This window comes from Eumetopias jubatus, unplaced genomic scaffold (assembly GCF_037043125.1).
Source record: "Eumetopias jubatus isolate StellerSeaLion01/CBP00866 unplaced genomic scaffold, mEumJub1_p1.0 scaffold_7, whole genome shotgun sequence".
NCBI classification, from domain to species: Eukaryota; Metazoa; Chordata; class Mammalia; order Carnivora; family Otariidae; genus Eumetopias; species Eumetopias jubatus.
In genome coordinates, this window is record NW_028274813.1 from 99,425,621 (window position 1) to 99,445,369 (window position 19,749).

The 19,749-nt window shown below is 36.2% G+C and overlaps 1 protein-coding gene across 3 annotated transcripts in view; it reads left to right on the plus strand.

Moving 5' to 3' along the window:
- Window positions 1–19,749, plus strand: part of MINDY2 (MINDY lysine 48 deubiquitinase 2) — an 80,363-nt gene that overhangs the window by 50,444 nt on the left and 10,170 nt on the right. For all 3 annotated transcript variants that reach the window (XM_028100305.2, XM_028100306.2, XM_088024811.1), the window contains exons 6-7: window positions 4,048–4,190; window positions 16,982–17,155. In XM_028100305.2, coding sequence (XP_027956106.1) covers window positions 4,048–4,190; window positions 16,982–17,155 — 317 coding nt within the window. The remainder of the gene's footprint in view (window positions 1–4,047; window positions 4,191–16,981; window positions 17,156–19,749) is intronic.

Consider the following 19,749-nt stretch of genomic DNA (forward strand, 5'->3'; position numbering starts at 1 on the left):
CAATTTTCCAGTTGTCCCAATAATGCCCCTTTTAGCTTTGAAGTTTTTTCAATGTAGGCTCCAGTCAAGAATCATTTAATTGTCATATCAATTTAGCTTCCTGTAACCTAGAACAGATCCTTAATCTTTTTTCTTTCTTTTCTTTTTTTCTTTTTGGTCTTTTCTTATATTGACTTTTCTTAATAATCCAGGCCAGTTTTTTTGTAGGATAGTCCTCAATTTGGATTCATTTGATTGTTTCCTCATGAATAGAATAGGTCATATATTTTTGGTGGGAATACTACATAGGTGATACTGTGTCTTTCCCAGTGCATCAAATCAGGCAGCACAAGATAGATGTATGATTATCCCATTATTGGTGATGTTGAAATATGGTATGATTAAGGTGGTATCTGCCAGATTTTTTTGTTGTAAAGATGTCCTTTGCCTTTTGTAATTAATTAGTAATCTCTGATATCATGCTTTGAAACTGCGGGAATACCCTGTTCCCTAATAATCTTTTAGCCAGTACAATTGGCATTCATTGATTCTTATCTGAATCAACCGTTACTGTGGTGGCTAGGATATTTCTATTCCTTCTGCATTTATTAGTTGGCAGTTTTCTGTAAAAATAAAAAGTGTTTTCTCCTCCCCCATTAAAAAATTTTTTTATCAATGTAGACTCACAGATTTTTTTTTTATTCAGTGTGTTATAATCCATTATTATCGTCACTCTATTTAATGCTTAGAATTGTCTCAGATTTATCCAGTGGAATCCTCTCAGCCTGGATCCCATGTTCTTTTAACATGTCTTCATTTCTTGAGTACTTCCTTATTTTATGGCACAATAGGGATGTTCTGGTCCCTACTACATTCCTGGAATCAAATTATATGAGCCCTTATATTTCAAAGAAGATCTGGGTATTTGTCATATTAAAAGGGATTGTTTTGTTGCATCCTCTTGGGGAAAATGTTAATATAATAATGTATTTGATTTTTGAATATTGATAGTAGATGAAATTAAAAAGAAAATCATTGTTTAAAACTATCACACTGTGACAAAGTTCTGATTGAGTTTAAATATGAATGCAAATCTTAAGCAGTGCCAAATCTAGCCAACATTTAAAAATAAGCTGTTTTCCTTTTTTCCTGTATCCTCTTTTTGTTCCTTTTTACCTAATTTTAGTGCCTCTGTTTCTATTTCAGTTTCTTTAAGGCACTTAGTACCTTTCTGTTCTCTAATAACTCCTCAGTAATGAAGGAAAGTAATTTGATAAATTTAGTATTGAATTTCTGAAACTAAGAAATATTTTCAAACACACTAATGTCAAGAAACAATTTTTAATTTAAATTTACGTTTAGTAATATAATTTTATTATTACCATTATATTAATTTTAACCTTACTTTAGTATCATTAATAACAGTATCTGTAACATTAAAATTGAAATTTAAGGGGCACCTGGGTGGCTCAGTTGGTTAAGCATCTGACTCTTGATCTCAGCTCAGGTCTTGATCTCAGGGTCATGAGTTCAAGCCCCGCATTGGGTGGGTGGAACCCACTTTAAAAGAAAAAATGAAGTTTAAGCTAAATGTTGCAAATAAACTGTCATTTGAAGCAATGCAGATAAGTAAACTGCTATGTAACACTTAGAATTGTTTACCAAAATTTGTTTAATTGGTTATGAAAAGTTGAAACTAGATTAGGCTTTTGAACATTCCATGAAAATCACAGGGGTCATTTTAAGAGTTGGTAAAAGAATTAGGAAACATTGTTCTCTCTAAGTCTAAATTAGAATATGCTTTATGGCTTGGGAGAAATACAATTCAGTTTGCATTTATAGTAATCAGCACTAAATTTTTAAACTTAATACCAATAATTCTCCTGGGTTCCAGTCTTCACTTTGCTGTTACTAGTTTTATGTCCTCGAGTGAGTCATGTATTCTCTCTTGAGCTGATACCCTGTTCTCTAGAAAGAAGTACCTGAGAAAGACCTTTCTAGTGTAGCATTTTTGAATTTCACACACATGAAATAATGTTGTGAATTCAGTAATCTCCACTCATGTTTTGTATCTTTTTGAAAGGGATTTTTAGAGAGGATATTGTGTGAGATGTGGGAGGGGTATTTAGAAACATCTTTCTGAAGGAAGCATTTAGTAACGTGGATATTATGTAGAGCAGTGGTACTTCTCAGCATAGATATAGTGCTTAAGACTGAAACTTGTTATATAGCAAGTACTTTAGTATATAGTCTACTCAGTAACTTAGTACTTAGCAAAGTAATGATAATAACTGAAGGGGGGGAGCTCTACTAAATGTATAAACCCAAGAAGTTGCAAATGGGCTATAAATTTCCTTTGGCAAGGGCCTTTTGTATAACTTGTTTGCACTTCTCCTCCAACCTTAACCAATTCCTTGGAATAGTGTGATACATTGGTAGTTTTTTACAACCACTTTGCAGCTTGAAGTGCTATAGCTTGACACCAAGGGCGAGGGATAGAGAGGGAGTGGAATAAACCTATGTTATCCAGCTGCCTCTGGCCCTACGAAGTTTATTTTTCAATTTCTTGTTGAGGTGTCAGTTTCTTAATGTAGGTTTATCTTTCCTCCCTGTATCTGCACCTCTCTGCTTACTTATAAAACTTTTTAGAGCATTCTATTCCACCCTACCACACCCCCACCCCCACTGCTTCTGAGACATTCCTTATTAAAGGAAGGGAGCAGAAGGATGAAGGAAGAAAAAGCAGGAAAGAAGAAAAATACAGCCTTTTAAGTTATTTATACAGATTCTCATTATTCCTGGTAGTTACGTTCTGTAAAGTTGCAGTGAACATTAAATTCATGAATACTGAACCACTATTCCTAGGGGAAACACAAGATTAGGTTCCTGTGAGCCTCTGGTCACAAGATTTTCAACTGATCCATATATAACCTTGTTTTATTTGTGTTTCTGTTTAGAGACCCCTTATTTAATACATACTGTTGATTCATTAACATTAAATTCATGGCCAACAGCAACTATAAATCACGTCTGAATGAATCTACAAAAATATGTGTTTTCTCTGTAATGCACATCACAGCCTTTGACTCCCCAGCACTTCAGTATGCTTGGGGGCCATTTTACACACCCAAAAAGACATACCTATAGACTGTGAAAAGTCTATTTATAGTAAGAAAGCTGCAACAAGAAGGCAGAATGTTGCCTTGTTTGACCTCAGTGGGAAATGTGTGCATTGAGTGACTCACAATTTTTGCCACTTTGTACAGATCCAAGATTGACCCTGAAGCACAGCAAGTATTGATTTTGGATTTATAAATTTTAGTTACTAGGCAAGTTTGCAGATATGAAAATATGATATGAAAGTGCACAAATAATGAGTATCAACTGTACATATATCTTTTAAATTAAACTCCAGAAAACTTCTTTATATTTCATTGTGTTTTGAAAACAGATCATTTCTGTCTCTGAACTTGATATATCTACATAATGAGTGGTATATGTGATAGGACATTAGGATAAAAATGGCATCAGTTATCCCACTGTTTTCTATTTGGTCTCACACCTACTTTTAGTTTTTTAAGGCAAAAACTGAACAGTTTGTGAATTGAGAATTATCTGGGATCTTTGTTAACATCTAAAAGCAACTCAAGTTGTTAAACACCTTTCCATTGGGAAAGTAGCTGTTGACATACATCTTTCATCCCTACCTACTTTTTAAATTGCTAACTCTTGCCTTCTTAATTATTTTAATGGGTTTTAGTTTTATTGTGTCTGTATCTTTTATTGATAGCTGCCTGAAATCCTTTTTGGAAGTAGGTGGAGCATAAGTAAATACATTTATTGTTAAAAAGAATTGCACATAACTGTTTCTTTAGGATGGAGAATGTCTATAAACAATCTTCCATAGCAAAATTAGAAAGAAAAATCTTCAATTTGGAGTCATCATATTATAGTAGTTAAAATCTTATTTTGGTTGGCCTTTCTTCATACTTGGAACACAATGTAAATAGAAAAACTTTTTAATTCTGAAATTATTCTTCCATCTAATATTATGCATTGGTTCCATAGGCTTTGTAGCTGAGCAGTTTCTAAATAACACAGCCACTCAACTGACATACCATGGATTATGTGAACTAACTTCAACGGTTCAGGAAGGAGAACTTTGTGTGTTCTTTCGGAATAATCATTTTAGCACCATGACCAAATACAAGGTATGATATAGAAATAGCTATTTAATTGTTATTCTAAATTAAAGGAGCTGGATTTAGAGATGTCTTATGATCTACTTCAAAATAAAAAATTCAGCATAATATTCTTTATTCATCAAATTATGAAGGTAATTATTAAATATTTAGGATGCAGTGGATTCGCAATTTAAGTGTTACTTCAAATCAGCTTTTTGTTTTAAGTCTCAACTCCTTTTTCACAAATTACTGCATTAAAAAGTATTATTTCCTTTCTAAGAAAAAAATAAAGATAAACCTTAGAGATAGTACTAGGATTGCTCATGATGGATGTGTATATTTGAGGGGAAGTTAGAAGAATCAGGATTCGTCTCTATGATAGTGTTTTGTAGTATTAAAGTTATCAGTGTGACTTTAAATTCTTCTTATGCCATTTATGGCCCTGCCAAAAATCTTACTGATTTATCCTTTTTGTTATCTCTTCATCCATCTCTTCCATTTTTACAGCTGCTACCTATTTGAGGAGTTTCTCAACTTATAGGGAGGCTTCTGTGGTAGAATACTGCTCTGATCATGTCAATAATATAGCAAAAATGCTCAGTAGCACTACTGCTATCCTCAGTGCCTAAAGGATAAAAATGCAAGGTATTTGCTACTATTCTCCTATGCCAATACTTTGCTTCAGCCATATAGCCTGCCTACTCATTAAGTCCTGTATCTTTGTACACACTTTATGCTTTACCATTTCTGCATTTTTACCATTTCTTACTCCTTAATTCCTCTTTGAAAAGATCTCACTCCTTTTAGCCTATCCACATTTCACCTAGCTTTTAAGAAGCATTTCAAATACTAACTCTCCAGTACAGCTACTCCTTTTCTCCTAAAACCAGTAGTTCTCAACCAGGTCGTATACTAGAACTACCCGGAAGCTTTTTAAAAAATACTAATGCCCAGAGCCCACCACCAACTCAGTTAAATCAGAATGTCTAGAGGTAGGACCTAAGCATCTGTATTTTTTAAAGGCTCCCCAGGTGATTTAAATGTGCAGCTAAGGCTGAGGATCACTACTTTACCCATCCTCCTCTAGCTATTATGAGACTTGTCATTCTTACTTCCCTTACAGATGAGTACCTGGTTACCAGTTTTCTTTTCATGTAAATGTGCCTTCTTTCTCTAAATGAAAGTAAGTGGATTGAAGTCAGGAATCGGATCTTCATATTTCCTTCAACACTTTAATCAATGAATTGCACAAAGCAGTGTAAAATGATTTGTTTGCTTATCTAAGAATACTCTAAGTACTGAGCAATAGATGGAATTGTTGAATTGCTATATTGTACATCTGAAGCTAATGTAACACTGTATGTTAACTGTACTGGAATTAAAATTTTAAAAAATAATAATAAAAAAAATACTCTGTGGGACACCTGGGTGGCTCAGTCAGTTAAACGTCTGCCTTCAGCTCAGGTCATGATCCCAGGGTCCTGGGATCGAGTTCCGCATCCAGCTCCTTGCTTAGCAGGGAGCCTGCTTCTCCCTCTCCCTCTGTCTGCCACTCCCCCTGCTTGTGCTCTCTCGCTATCTCAAATAAATAAAATCTTTTTAAAAAATTTTAAAAAATAAACTGACACTTGAAAAATGAATCTTTTAGGAGTTTAATCAGTTAGCAAAAAAAGGATTAATTCTAAGCAGTTAGAACATGTGTGTGCAAATGCCCTGAGAAGGGAAAGAACTTAACTTCTTAAGGAATTAAAAGAAGGCCTGTGTGATTGAAGCATAGAAATTAAGAGGCATAATATAAGACTAAAAAGATAGGCAGGTACCAGATCTTGTAGAGTCTTGAGTTAAGGGGAGAAACATCTTGGTCTCCTGATGGCCTAGTGGTTCTTTATGGTTTCTTTCTTTTTTTTTTTTGGCTCAGCAGGGGTGAGATCGGTCAATGGGAAAACAAGATCTCTGACTGTCATTGGTGGTTGTTATGCAACCTCCCCAGACTAAGCTGTAGATGTTTCTCTTTTCTGTCAAGGCCATATCCCTGACCAGAAGTCCTTTACTAGTCAGCTAGGGATTCCCAGTGTTCCTATGTGGTTGGGGAAGGGGTACCTCTCCTCAGGCACTTTCTACCATGTGTCTGTTTCTGGACGAAGGATACCTTTCTGTAAGATAATGATAACTCAGAAAATGGGTGCATTCTGCTGTTTCTCTTCTTCCACGTTTTTCTCAGTAAACCTTATTCTGTGGCTAAACAGTGTATCCAAGGTGTTGTATTCTCTCCCTGCCCCCTTTGTACAACATTAAGGTGCTTTGGATTTGGGAGCAAATGTGGATGTGGATTTAGTTAGGAGACCATTGCAGGGGCCAAGTAAGATGTTACAGTGACTTGGACTAGGATGGTAAAGAAGTGCAGAGTAGAAAGATTCCATAGACATTTAGGAGGTAATCTACCAGATTTGGTGATTAGGATGTAAGAACTAAGAAAGAATGGTTTCTGGGCTCTGAGCACGAAGAACTGGGTAAATGGTGGTGCTCTTTATTGACACCAAGAATGCTGAAGAGAAGACGACAAATAGCATGAAATCAGCCTTGGAACTGTTAGAGCTGCTTCTGAGGCATACCTCCAAGTGGAAATGCTGGGTAAATGGTTCAAGACTGGAATAATTTTTGTGTATAAATGGTAATTTGGGGAGAGGATGCGATTTACAAGGAAAATAAAGAATGAGAAGAAAAGAGATGATAGGACAGAGATTTAAGGAGTGCCAATATGTAAGGATCAACTAAAGGAGTATGAACTAGCAAAGAAGACTGAGAAAGAAAAAAAGAAAAGGAAAATCTAAAGAATATGGTATCATGTAAGACAACAGGGAGAGAGTATTTCAAGAAGACTGGAGATCTCAGTTGTTAAATGCTGTTGAGAAGATGAGTAAGGTGAGAACGGGGGGGAAACGTGATACGGATTTCGTTGGTACCTTTTAGAGATGGTGGCAGCAGAAAACTCAATTTCAATTGGTTAGGAAATGATTGGGATGTCAGGAACTAGAAACATCATCTAGGAAACTAGTTTGAAACTGTGAGGGGGGCATAGACATAATGGCTCATAGCTGTAGTGCAGTATGGAATCCAGAGGGTTTTGTTTTTTAATATGAGAGACTTGATCATGTTTCGATATTGAAGGACTCACTAGAGAGAGAAAGGTTGAAGATTCAGGAGAGGAGATAATTGATGAGAGAAGGCTCCTAAGAAGGTGAGAAAGGACAGAAATTTTCACAGGCGAAGGGGATTAGCCCTTGATTGAAGAAGAGACCTCTTTATTTTAAAGGAGGGAAGGAACAGACTGAGTACAGCTAATTTATAGATAGCAGGAAGTAGAGAAAACTACTGTTTGAATGCTTCTAGTTTCTGTTACTATTTGGAAGGCAAGATCATTTACTAAGATTGAGTAGTTAAGTTTGGTAACAGATTTGAAGGAGGTAGTTTGAAATAGTCTTTATGGCATGTGGGAGAAAGTTCTAATTAGAGAAATTAAGAAGGTAGTATTGAGGATGCTAATTATTACATGAATATACCTCTTGTGTGATTTTTCTGCAGAAGTATTCATCAGGGTATAGGCATGGCAAAGGTAGTTACTCTAGATTTGGGACTTTGTTAAGTGGGCGCAGTAAAGAATAGAAAACCAAAGGAGTTTAGGAACATCATTCTTCACGAAGGTAATCCAATTTTTTTTTTAAAGATTTTATTTTATTTATTTGACAGAGAGAAAGAGACAGCTAGAGAGGGAACACAAGCAGGGGGAGCGGGAGAGGGAGAAGCAGGCTCCTGGTTGAGCAGGGAGCCCAATGCCGAACTCGATCCCAGGACCCTGGGATCATGACCTGAGCCGAAGGCAGACGCTTAAGGACTGAGCCACCCAAGCGCCCCAAGGTAATCCTATTTTTATAGAAGGGATAAATGGGAACAACTATCTTGGTGTTCAGTCACTAAGGGAAATGCTTAGTTTCCCTTGTTTACTGTAGTGACCACCAAACTGAAACAGTAATACTGCTTTTTTTGTTTATTATGAAAAACATTTTTGTATTTTTGCTTATACTTCAATATGCATCTCTAAAGAATATTTTCCTTTCAAATCACAGTACCATTACTGCATCTAACAAAATTAACTATAATTTTTAATATCATCTGATACCCAAGCCATATTCAAGTTTCCCATTTGTCCCCTAAATTGTTTTATAGATGATTTGTTCAAGCCAGGGTCTAATCAAGGAACATGCATTATATTTGGTGAAGTAACTCTATTTTAATATGATGCAAATCTTGTGTTTTCCAGGGATCTTATAGGCCTGTGAACAATTTACTTATGCCCCATTATAATCCTCTCAGTCCAGTCCTGTTTCCTGTATTCCCATTGAACTATCCAATCCCGAGGGTCTGTAAATAAGACACTGCTTTACATCTGGCAGAGTACTTAATGATTACATTCTTTTTTTATATATAAGAACATTCTGGGTTTTTTTTTTTTTCCTTTAAGATTTTATTTATTTTAGAGAGAAAACGCACGAGCAGGAGGAGGGACAGAGGGAGATGGGAAGGGAGAGAGAATTTCTAGCAGACTCCCCACTGAGTGTAGAGGTGACCACATGGGGGCTTGATCCCATGACCCTGACTTCATGACCTGAACTGAAACCAAGAGTCTGACACTTGACGGACTGAGCCACCCAGGTGCCCCAATGAGTACATTCTTTTATAAGAGTCAGAGACACTTTCCCTCCTCATGACCCAGTGGCTGAGAAGCTGATTTACAACAAAATCTATAATATTTCTTTGGCTGTTGGTGTAGAGCTAGAAGCCCTAAAAGAATACTTAATAAAGTTTAGGGATGGCATTCCTCCAACATGGTATCCATTTGCTTGGTAAGGAAATAGGATATAAGATTGTGCCCTTGTTCTATTAAACCTGTTCAGCATTAAAGCTATTATTCTCTACCATTAATTTCCGGGTTGTTAAGAATTTCTGTAGTTCTTTATAAATTTGAGCCCCAGTAATCTATAATTTAATAAGGATATAAAAGTAAGGAAAAACTGTAAAGCTGCTTTTTCAAACAAGATATGGCTACTTTTAATACTACATTAGGTCTTCATAACATTTCACTTTTGAAGACCCCTGAGATTTTAGGGCCATTTTATGCATTCATATTTAATGATTATTTCCCATCTTCCTACCCCTGTGAACACTCTTTGGAATACCTATAGTATAAATACAGTTCATCCCACAGAATTCCAGATATACTTTCAACAAAAAATAAATTTAACATAGGGATAGAATACTGCTCTCTACTACAGATAAATGATGTCTATAACTAGTACATTAATAATAAATTATGTAATGTTAAATTTTATTTATATAAATGTCAATAATAAATTGATAATGTCATATGTCTCTGTAGCTGTGTTATTTTATTTGTGGGGCTTATCTTTATTGTGATTTACAGAAAGGATCTTTATGCTTTCTGATACCCATGTCATATCATGCCGTTATCATCCCAGGACCAAGACATACAAGGAGGAAATCCATGTTGGCAGGACAAAGGATTACCTAGGAAAGGTCATTTCCAGTTTCCTTATTGGTTATATTATTTCTTTAGGGAACTTTCTAAACTCTAATTTATGTGTAAAAATCTTCTTTCATTTAAAGTCTTTTGAAACTCAAGATATATGAGCTATGGACTTTTATTTGATCAAAGGGGAGGCATATGTCTGTTATAACACTCTCCAGTACTCATCTTTGTTCTAACTCCTCTCTTTAGACACTGAATAGAGGCAGAGGCAAATTCTCTGTTAGGTTAGACTTCTTTATGACTCTCTATAAAGCACTGAAGATTATAGATGTTTCTAAAACCTGTACCTGGACAAAGTATTCTCTTTACTGACTTTATGATTCCATCTTCATAGACTTTTTATTAGGCTTTCTGCCATTACAGAGTCACAGTGATTGTGTCAGTCCAATTGACTTGTTTTTCCCTGAAGAATATCTACCAATCAACCTCATACTTCTCAACTCTTTAACATAGCATGATCTATGGTTCTGATTGCACAGCCTTTCATGATATTTTGCCTAACCAGAGATAGTAATTAACTTATTGGAAAGTCCTCTTATTATTCCTGGTTTTGTGATTTACCGTTACTAAACCCTAGACAAGTACCTGTGCTGTTTCTTCTCATCACTAGCAAAATAATCAAGTCCAGCTCTTGCTAGTGATTTGTTGTAATAGCACCCTCCATGAATCCTTTTTTAAACTCTTCATTCCTCATCTGTCCATCAGGGAAAATATATATACCAATTTCTGCTGTCACTTATGTTACCTTGCTCTGTGTACTTCCATTCAATCTTGTACAATTAAGCTGGGCAGATCATCTTGGCAAATCCCTAATGAATACATGAGCCTATGAAGATCTGTGCATCAACATAACTAGATTAGGATCTGAAAGCAGCAGGAGGAGATCCTAGTGAGAGAGCAGATGCTTTCAGGGCCATTCCTGTGGTTCCAGCTAGTGAGGTGACGTTTTTATCCAGGCAGGAAATTTGAAAGTATAAAAATGAGTTGTAAATAAACTACCCTTGTAGGTCTATTTCTGGGAAAGACCTTCTAGATCTCTTTTGCTTCTCATATTATCTATATGATCATGACTGTTAGATTCTTATATATATAATTCTATATCTAAGATCTAGTTACTCCATTTTATTCTTATGATCCTTCTCCATTCTCCAGTACTTTCTGCTTTCTCTTTAGTAAGGTAAACTACAAATTTCTTGGCCCCTATGTAGATCACTGAGCTTAACTTTGGTTTATATAATGATGTCTGTGTAGCTGTTTCCCCATCATGACACTCTTTTTTTTTGTTTGTTTCTATTCACGACTTCCTCTTAATCATCCCTTATCCATGTCAGTCTTTCTATCCATGTCACAACTGCTGCTGCTTTTTTTTTTTTTAGATTTTATTTATTTATCTGACAGGTAGACAGCAAGAGAGGGAACACAAGCAGGGGGAGTGGGAGAAGGAGAAGCAGGCTCCCTGCCGAGCAGGGAGCCGGATGCGGGGCTCGATCCCAGGACCCTGGGATCATGACCTGAGCTGAAGGCAGACGCTTAACAACTGAGCCACCCAGGTGCCCCCACAACTGTTTCTTCTGCCTCTTGGCTTTAATTACTCACATTTCTCTGGAGTATATTCAAAACCAGGGTTTTTGAGGTTGGCTTTTGTTTGTTTGCATTTTTACTTTACATTGAGGGATTAGAAATGAAAAGTAGTTTAGAAGGAGATACAGTTCTAAATAAGTGCTAAGGCCATATTAAATAAATCTTTTCTCTTTCTTGTTTGACTAAGACTATATTGGGATTTTTTTTTTCCCACTGAAGGCTACATTTAAGTAAAAGTTCAATTATTTTAGTTTTTTTAATCTAGTTATTTTTAAAAGATGGTGGGTACATCAAAAATTGTCACATTAAGGGGCGCCTGGGTGGCTTAGTCGTTAGGTGTCTGCCTTTGGCTCAGGTCATGGTCCCAGGGTCCTGGGATCGAGCCCTGCATCGGGCTCCCTGCTCCACGGGGAGCCTGCTTCCACCTCTCCCACTCCCCCTTCTTGTATATTCCCTCTTTCGCTCTCTTTCTCTCTCTGTCAAATAAGTAAATCTCTAGAAAACAATTGTCACATTAAGCGGGGGCGGGGGTGAGGAATGTAGAAACAGACTAAGACAAGTGATAGATTCCATAGTATAGGCAGAGATTCATCTTTTTTTTCTAAATAGGAGGCAGGAAAAGGCGATATAGAAACAAATAGATTTAGGTGGTATTCATGAATGTAATATCTTATATTCATTAAGCATTATGTGCCTTGCCTTGTGTTAAACCCTTAACATGCATTATCTCATTTAATTTTCACTCCTTATGAGGAGTGGATATTATTACTCCCACTTTACAACTGAATGAACAGGCTTACAGGCACTAAGTAACTTGCCCAACACCATTCAGTTTGTAAGCAGCTCCAGTCTGACTTTCAAGCCCACACTCGACAGCTCTGCCTCTCTGGATGGATAAGAAAGCTATTTGTAGATGAGAGAGATGCTTGCTTGTTAAGTAAAAGTAAAGTTCATCTTCTAATTTATAAAATATCTTAGAAATTCTCTGGTTGAACTGCCCCTATATCACTTTATAATAAAGAAAAGAAAACTAAGGTCCAAAGACATTAAGTAATTTGAATCCAAGCTAATCAACCAAAAATATTTGGGCAGTGCTTTTCTCCATATTTAAAGGCTGGAATTACAGAATTAATTTTTTTATACATTTGACAAGTTTTCTTCTGTTTTAACAATTTACAAATTGTGATGATATTGTCATGTATGTTGTTAATACAGGTAACTCATACTCTGTATAGGACTAATCTATCAGAGTGTTTTATTTATTTTTTAAAGACTTAATTATTTGAGAGAAAGAGAGCATGAGCAAGGGGGAGGGGGCAAAGGGAGAGGGAGAAGCAGACTCCCCACTGAGCAAGGAATCTGACACAGGGCTCCACCGCAGGGCCCCAGGATCATGGCCTGAGCCAAAGGCAGACGCTTAACCGACTGAGCCACCCAGGTGCCCCATCAGCGTATTTTAGATAGAATAGGTTTTCATTCTGTCTGATGATCCAGTTGCTTAGTTTATAAATATTATCTAATATCATTTATTATTTTCATATAATAATAATTTGTATACATTTTATACATTAATACCTAATTTAAGAATTTAATATATGCATCCTTTATTAGTTATTTTTTGAAATTAGTATTTAGAGACTGGTAAGATTAGGAAGAAGATTCAAGGCTTAGAAAAGAACGCTTTGACTAGATAATGTAGCAAAAGTGCTAGGATATAAAAGCAAGAACTATTTTTTTTTTAAGATTTTATTTATTTTTGTGTGTGTGAGAGAGAGAGGGAGAATGCACACGAGTTGGGGGGGCGCAGAGGGAGAAGCAGACTCCCTGCTGAGCAGGGAGCCCAGTGCAGGACTCAGTCCCAGGACCCTAGGATCATGACCTGAGCTGAAGGCAGACGCTTAACCAACTGAGCCACCCAGGTGTCCAAGCAAGAACTATTCTTGATGGTGATTTAATTGTGGACTCTCAGGAACCAATGGGCCTAAACTATTCAGTACTATATTAATACATACTTTGCAATTCTACAATGCAACTATATAAAGGAACTGTTGAGTAATAACCAGCATTATTGACAGTGGACTAGTTACAGTCTTTTTTGATAAATGTCAAGATCTAAAAGGGGAAGAAATTGAGACTGATGGCCCGTGAGAAGACAGGTCAGTTATTTCAAGAAAGAAACACCATTTTGGTTAAACTTGTAAGTATTCATATGCTATGGATGGTAATAGCTTTCAACAAAACCCTCCCAGAATTTACCCATTTTAAAATGTCATTTGGAGAATAAGACTGATTTCTCTCCCAGTAAGTAGCCACTCTAATATATGATTTATATAAAATAAATTGTAAAACCTAGATATTGTATAATATAATGGTGTATTAAAATATGCCCTGGTGGGGTGCCTGGGTGGCTCAGTTGGTTGAGCGACTGCCTTCAGCTCAGGTCATGATCCTGGAGTCCCGCATCAGGCTCCCTGCTCAGCGAGGAGCCTGCTTCTCCCTCTAACCCTTCACCCTCTCATGTACTCTCTCTCTCTCTCATTCTCGCTCTCTCAAATAAATAAATCTTAAAAATATATATATATACATATATATATATATATACCCTGGTAAGTATATACATAGAAGGGTCAGATCTATTCAGTGGGAAATTGGCTGGAAAGAACTTTTAGGTTTTCTTTTCAATTATTTTAGGGCAAGGTAGACCCTGACCGGGTGTTAAAAATATGTTAGGTAATGAGGATGCACGGATGAATAAAACATGGCTTTGTCCTCAAAGAGCTTGAAATACATTAAGACAGATAAGTAAATAGACACACAACTACAGTTAGATGTATAAAGTGCTATGATAGTGGTAAGTGCAGTATTCTATGGAATAACATAAAAGGGGTACCTCATACAAAGTAAGGAAAGATCATTACTTTCCATGATATGAATCCTCAAGCATTTAGCATAGTACGGAGCATGTGGTAGGTATTGAAATATTTGATGAGCTGGAACCTACTTGATTAAAAAAATGAGATATCACCTCATAATTTTTGCTTAAAGCAATGTCTTTATACTGTATATGCCAAAATGTTTTTCTTTGTCAATACTTCTCATGTTGCTGTAGTAATTTCAATGATCATAGAAATTAATCAGTATCTACAGCTAATTCTTAGATGTAACCGGTAGTAGACAATAGGTAAGATTTCCTATTTTAGCTTAGGAACAACTGTGTTGCAGTGCTGGACACGTAGTAAATGTTCAAAAATAATAATTACTTAGTTTTTTAAAGCTTCAGAGTTTATTCAATGATTTCTTGTCATTGTAAATGGCAAGATTTCATTCCTTTTTATGGCTGAGTAATATTCCAGTGTGTGTGTGTGTGTTGTATGTATACACCACAACTTCTTTATCCATTCCTCAGTCGATGGACATTTGGCCTCTTTCCATAATTTGGCTATTGTAGATAATGCTGCTGTAAACATAGGGGTGCATGTATCCCTTTAAATCAGTACTTTTTTATCCTTTGGGTAAATACCTAGTAGTGCAGTTGCTGGGTCATAGGGTAGTTCTATTTTTAACTTTTTGAGCATCCTTCATACTGTTTTCCAGAGTGGCTGCACCAGTTTGCTTTCCCACCAACAATGTAAGAGGATTCCCCCCCTTTCTCTGCATCCTAGCCAACTTCTGTTGTTTCCTGTGTTGTTAATTTTAGCCATTCTTACAGGTGTGAGGTGATACCTCATCATAGTTTTAATTTGCATTTCCCTGATGATGAGTGATGTTGAGCATCTTTTCATGTATCTGTTAGTCATCTGTATTTCTTCTTTGGAAAAATGTCTATTCATATCTTCTGCCCATATTTTAACTGGATTATTTGTTTTTTGGATGTTGAGTTGTATAAGTTCTTTATGTATTTTGGATATTAACCCTTTATCCCAAATGTCATTTACAAATATCTTCTCCTGTTCCAAACGTTGCCTTTAGTTTTGTTGATTGTTTCCTTCGCTGTGCAGAAGCTTTTTATCTTGATGAAGTCCCAGTAGTTTATTTTTGCTTTTGTTTCCCTTGCCTCAGGAGATGTATCTAGTAAGAAGTTGCTATGGCCGATGTCAAAGAGGTTACTGCCTATGTTCTCTAGTATTTTTATGGTTTCAGGTCTCACATTTATTTATTTTTTTTAGTTGCTTTATTTTTTATTAACATACAATGTATTATTTGTTTCAGGGGTACAGGTCTGTGATTCATCAGTCTTACACAATTCACAGCACTCACCATAGTACATACCCTCCCCAGTGTCCATCACCCAGCTACCCCATCCCTCCCACCCCCCCTACACTCCAGCAACCCTCAGTTTGTTTCCTGAGATTAAGAGTCTCTTACAATTTGTCTCCCTCTCTGGTTTTATCTTGTTTCATTTTTTCCTCTCTTCCCCTATGATCCTCTGCCTTGTTTCTCAAATTCCACATATCAGTGAGATCATATGATAATTGTCTTTCTTTCACTTAGCATAATACTCAGGTCTCACTTTTAGGTCTCTCATCCATTTTGAATTTATTTTTGTGTATGGTGTAAGAAAGTGGTCCAGTTTCATTCTTCTGCATGTTGCTGTCCAGTTTTCCCAATACCATTTGTTGAAGAGACTCTTTTTTCCATTGGATATTCTTTCCTGCATTGTCAAAGATTAGTTGACCATATAGTTGTGGTTCTTATTCAGTAATTTATCTAATCCCACCACCAAACTCTCTAAAGGAATTTCTTATTCTTAATTATTAAGATTAATTATAATGAGAGAACATGAGGAGCACGAATCTTGTGCAACAACAAATACTATATTAACCAGTGGGAACCCTGAGTAAGTAAATGAAAGTCCTATCTTTGGCAGATCTGAAGAAAAAATGGTTTATAAACCTTACGTGGTATAGTAGGGATGCTTTACATATGATTGGAGTTAGAACTAATGCATATGAAAAATTAGAGGTTGGTACTAAATTCTGTGTTAGTGACGGTAAATACAACTTAATTCATTAATTCAATAAATATTTCGCTTCAACTTTATGATGTACCCTACAGTAGGCCAAGAGATAACAGATTTAAAAATATGGTCTGGGAATGAGGCAGGGGAAACATAATCGTGGCACAGTGTGATTCAATGCTCCAATAGAAATAAGTGCAAAGTACTGTTGGTATGGAAAGAAGAACAGCTAGTGGTGCTAGCAGAAAAAGAAAAAATTTGTATGGATTGGATTAGTCATATAGGCTTAATTTTTTATTTTTAATAAACAGGCAGTGTGATATCATTTTACTATGACTGTGTCTTGTTACCTGGTATGTTTTTAAGGAACTTGTATAGTATATTTCTATTTTATGAAATGAGATTATAAACCCCCAAAGGCTTATTGATAAGTCATTTCGTAGGTGAGCCTACCAGCAGCTTCCTACCTCTCGTTATACTACAGTACACCAATTATAAACTATATTCAAAGCCAGGTAGACCTAATTCAGTGAACAAATAAGATACCTAGTTTATTATTTATTATATTTAACTAGTAGGAATAATTAATATGCTTTAAACATACAGGTGATAAAATTTCCCTTAAGTGTTAACTAGTTTTGGTCAATTTAACAGTCCTTTTTCTTTCTTATTAAGGGTCTACTGTATTTGCTGGTAACAGACCAGGGGTTTCTTACTGAAGAAAAAGTTGTTTGGGAAAGCCTACACAATGTGGATGGTGATGGAAATTTCTGTGACTCAGAATTTCATCTGCGGCCTCCCTCAGATCCTGAAACCGTATACAGAGGACAGCAAGACCAGATAGATCAGGTAAATTTGTCTTCTTCCTATAATTTAAAATGCTCTTGCTTTTGGGGCACCTGGGTGGCTGAGTCAGTTAAGTGTCTGACTTTGGCTCGGGTCATGATCTCAGGGTCCTGGGATCAAGCCCCATGTGGAGTCTGCTTGATCTTCTGCCTCTCTCCCTGCTCTTGCTTGCTCTCTCAAATAAATAAATCTTTTTAACAGAATAAAAAATAAAATACTCATTCCTTTCGAATGTGAATTAAGTTATCTAAAACTTCTGAACCAAAGATTTATTGTGAGATATTCCTGACATTTCCTGAATCGGCAAGTGATCATTTACATGTTGTACATTGATCATACACTTTGGTTCAGAAGGCCAGATTATATTGAACTCTGAAGGCCATGGTACAGTGTGAATTTTATTCTGAACTGTAATAGGAAAGATATGCCAAGTGTTAAACATGGAAGTGAGATGATTTGCTTTACCTTTTTTAAAGGCTACTATGTGAAGAATGCATAGGTATGAACAGATGACACAGGTATAAAGCAGAGACTAGCAGTTCAAGCAAGAGGTGATGACAGCTTAGCCATGGTGGTAGATAGGAGCTGAGCACAGACTAGAGATATATTTAGCTAGTCAGAAAAAGTAGAAAAAAGAGAGGGTAAAAAACCAGGTAGGTGTTCTAAGCCTTAGGATCCAGAGTAAGCAGACACTTAGAGCAAGAACTGCACTAATGAGTGGAATTCTCATTTAGAACTGCGACAGATGAGATCTTCACCTGCTATATAGGTGGGCAGTCTTGGAGCAACAAGTGTATTTGTTACTAGAAGTATAACAGTGATGTGATTTCTTCTCCCCTACCGAGGCAAAAATACAGTTATGTTGAACAGTTGGCACATGTTTCTGATACTGATAATTTAAGTACATAGAGACTGTTCATTTAGCCAATATTCATTGAGTAGTTGTGTTCCTGGCACTATTAACAAGGTCCTGGAGACTCAAAGATAAATTTAGTCCTGTCCTCAAAAATTCTACAGTCTAACAGAGAGGCGAATATTTGACCAACCAATAATTATATGTTAAGTTCTGTAGGGCACTTTGAATAGTAAGCTATGAGTACAGAAGAATACTTGATTCAAACAAATGCTGATCTTTCTCGGACTCTTGGAAGTTAAGTATACAAATAGTTATAATAACATGCTCATTTTCTTTCAGAAGCTTTATAGGGGCATTTAAAAAAAGATTACTGGAGAGAAATGTGTAAGATTTTTCTAACACTATATGTAAAAAATGTTAGAGCAGAGGGAATGAAGGTAAAGCAGTCGGTTGCTACAGTAGTAAAGTTGTAAGATGCTGCGAAAAAAATAAATAAAATCTTTTAAAAAAAAAAGATGCTGCGAAAAGAAGATATAGGATAGTGTCTGTGGAAGTTGCAAGGAAAGTGGATTTAAGACCATAGGACGGGGCAAAGAGCAGTTTGAAGAAGTGAGGAGAAAAATTTGAAGGACAAATTCTTCATATTGGTAAGATATTCATGCTAGATAGTACAAAGTCTTCTTAGGCAACAACTTTTTAGATATCCTCTGTGGGTAATTAAAATTCTCTTACTTTGAGGATAGTCTGGGGGAGATGCACAGAATAGTCAAGTTCCATTCAGTACTAATTCTTAATAAATGTGGGTGTGAAGTTAGATAATATTAACACTTCAACCAAAGAAGCAGCACATTTTCTCATAGGAAGTAATTTGGGGGTGTTTGTGGGAGAAAGCAGGAAGTGATTAAGTAATTGAATATCACTGTATGATGGGCAACTGTGTTGGTTTTAAAAATCATGTTTTGGCAGTCGCTTAACCAACTGAGCCACCCAGGCACCAGGTCATGATCTCAGGGTCCTGGGATCGAACCCCGCATCAGGCTCCCTGCTCAGGAGGGAGCCTGCTTCTCCCTCTCCCAGTCCCCCTGCTTGTGTTCCCTCTCTCGCTATCTCTCTCTCTGTCAAATAAATAAAATCTTTAAAAAAAAATCATGTTTTGGAAGAACATTTAATAAATGATTTGGGAAATTCTTATGATTTTTTTAAAAAAAACAAGACTTATGACATTAAATGGAGGTTGGGAAATGTGTTTGAGTTTGTATGTGAATGTAGAAAAAACTACATGGCTATATATCAGTTGTTAACAATAGTTATCTTTGTATAATATGGTAATTTTAACTTATTTACATTTTTTAATTTTGTCTCAATTTTCTACAGACATGTTTCTTTCATAAATAGGGGGAGGTTTATTTTGGTTTGTTTGTTTGTTTGTTTTTAAAGTGGGCTCTACGCCAAACATGGGTCTTGAACCCCATAACCCCAAGATCAAGAGTTGCATGCTCTATAGACAAAGCCAGCCAGGTGCCCCTAGGGGGAGTTTTGTGGTGGTGGAGGGGGGTGTTTTTTCAGGTGAGTTGTTTTTACAGCTTTCTTGAATGCCTTATATGCTAGTTCTAGAAATAATTTTAAATGAATTCCAAGAATATTTAGAACAGTGGCAGCATCACTGAAATTATAGCTCTCAAACAGAAATACTTAGGTAACTTTAGTTTTTATATTTAAACTCTGGTATGTTTTTAAAAAG